General features: G+C 41.2%; 1 protein-coding gene across 1 annotated transcript in view; it reads right to left on the reverse strand.

Moving 5' to 3' along the window:
• Positions 1-2,281, reverse strand: part of lamb2 (laminin subunit beta 2) — a 45,736-nt gene that overhangs the window by 16,037 nt on the left and 27,418 nt on the right. The window contains exon 19 of the mRNA XM_015404362.1: positions 1,942-2,111. Coding sequence (XP_015259848.1) covers positions 1,942-2,111 — 170 coding nt within the window. The remainder of the gene's footprint in view (positions 1-1,941; positions 2,112-2,281) is intronic.

Here is a 2,281-nt window from a genome sequence, read left to right on the forward strand (position 1 = left end):
GAATCATTCTATCACCCCATTAGAGACCTGAAGGACCAGATACCCTATAGAATCATTCTATCACCCCATTAGAGACCTGAAGGACCAGATACCCTATAGAATCATTCTATCACCCTATTAGAGACCTGAAGGGTTACTGTTATACCTTTTTGTGACCTCTGTGTAAACCTCTTATGCATTCTTGCAGGGAGAACGTCTCTATCATAAGCAGGCCATCTTAAAATTTGAGCACCTTTATTTGCTTCATACTTTTTGCCATCTGTCCAACGGTACTTTTAGCCATAAGGGTATTTGGTCAGAGTCTGTTTGTTGTTGTTTAATAAGAGAATGATGTGGGAGCCAGGATTGTAGATGTATATGACTGTAAGGCAGGTCTATCTCTGTCCATTTAGCTTCACGTCGGCTCATTCTCATCTGCGCTGTTCTGTAATAACCCAGTAGCTGTGGGAAAGCCCATCCACGCCTTTCTTTTGACTATTGTAGTGTCATGCCATCTTCTCATCATGTTCAGACAGGAAGTGACCTCATTTCTGTTTGATTTATCAAGTCCACAAGATGCTCCAGGAAACACCCTGAAGGCTGGTTTCCAGTCTGCTTCTCGTAGGCCTTGCAGTTGGACGCAGGGCTTCAGCTACTTATTTTTATCGTTCAAGAAAAAATAGAAGTCATTTAAACAAATATCACAAATAAGACAAATATTGTAACCCTTTTATGTAATGACATTATTTGGTCACACGTGTTCTACTTGGCAAGCCAAAAACACACAGCAGACAGCGAACCAGGTGAGCCAGGTTTACCTGCAGCAGGACGACTCTGGCTCAGGTCTCTGTTGGGGGAATATTTACACTGACCTGCTTCAAATTTTGGTTTTAAATCCATTCATCTACTTAATTCGGTGATGCGACTTTTTATTTATTGTAATAATAATAATCCCATTAGCATGATTAGAAAATAAACACTGGAATAAATTTCTGCAACTTTTGAATCAGGTCCAACTGTGAGGGTGTTTAGCACAGCGGTGCTGCTAAGGTCATGCATGGGTAAGGCTGGTGAGGAGGATGGTAGGCTTGGTGGATTAAAACTAAACAAAAAAAGAGGGGGAAGCAAGGATGGGAGGGGACCAACTTTCACTACTCACGCTTAAAAATGGTTGCCCCGGAGCGTTTAACAATCCCTGTGCCAGTAGGACAGGGAGGAAGGAAAACAAAACCATTACTATTCACCAGAGCCTAGAGGGAAACGCTCCTGTTGCTACCTAACCTCACTTGGTCACGAGAAACCTGAGCGTTATGTTCCACAGACACACATATAGAGACAAAGAATGAAATCATAAAACCTGCTAATAAGAGTGGAAACACCACTGGCTGGATAGATAGAGGAACCATTGGTCTCCATGGTAGAGTTCAAAGGTGACAAAAGCCCCACAAAGGTTTACCATATTTAGAAAAACATCCTGTTGCCAAGTGAGACAAAGCTGGAGTATTAATTTAGACCAGCGTCCAGTTAGATCCAGCCTGATTTTAATAGTGATATTCTGATGCTACTGCTGTGCTTTTCTGCAGCCACCATACGGTGGCATGTATGTTTTTATCGACTTTTATCCTTCTACCTAAACATTATGAAGGAAAATGTTCAGCTATTGATTTGTGACCAAACTGAGCTCATCCAGAAACAAACAGCAAGTCCATCTCTGAACGAAGGACAAAAAGATGATTTTAGAGAAGCACAACTTCACTTTATCCAGGAAACATCTAAATTCCCCCAAACAATGTTAGAAACACATTATGGGCTGTAATCTGTTCCCCTTGGTGACAGAACCAATGGTCATTTTAAAGGAACTGACTCCTTTTGTATAGAAAAGCTTTTTCCCATCAACAGATAAAATCATATATATATATATATATATACACACATTTCCATACATGTTTATATGCGGTTTACCTGTGTAACCTTGGTTACAGTTGCAGATTATTTGTCTGTTGCGGTTGTCCTGGTAACAAGATGTGGCAAAGTTTCGTCCACTGTGGGGACCATCTGGACACGGGCATGGACGACATTGGCCACCGGATGATATGTCCAATATTGGGTTTCCATAGTAACCTTTGGCACACCTACAGGAAAGACAATCTATTTAAAAGAAAGTTTCATGCAGAGTTAAAAACAGAAGATCGTAGGATTGAGGTTTTCCCGTCAGCACTTTGAGGTTATGTGGATTGATCTTATTAAAAATAAGATCATTAGCACTCCTCTTCTGCCATTGGTTTGTCTCTGCGGGGGGGGG

Source organism: Cyprinodon variegatus, unplaced genomic scaffold, assembly GCF_000732505.1.
Source record: "Cyprinodon variegatus isolate N-32 unplaced genomic scaffold, C_variegatus-1.0 Scaffold1709, whole genome shotgun sequence".
In the NCBI taxonomy this organism is placed as follows: Eukaryota; Metazoa; Chordata; class Actinopteri; order Cyprinodontiformes; family Cyprinodontidae; genus Cyprinodon; species Cyprinodon variegatus.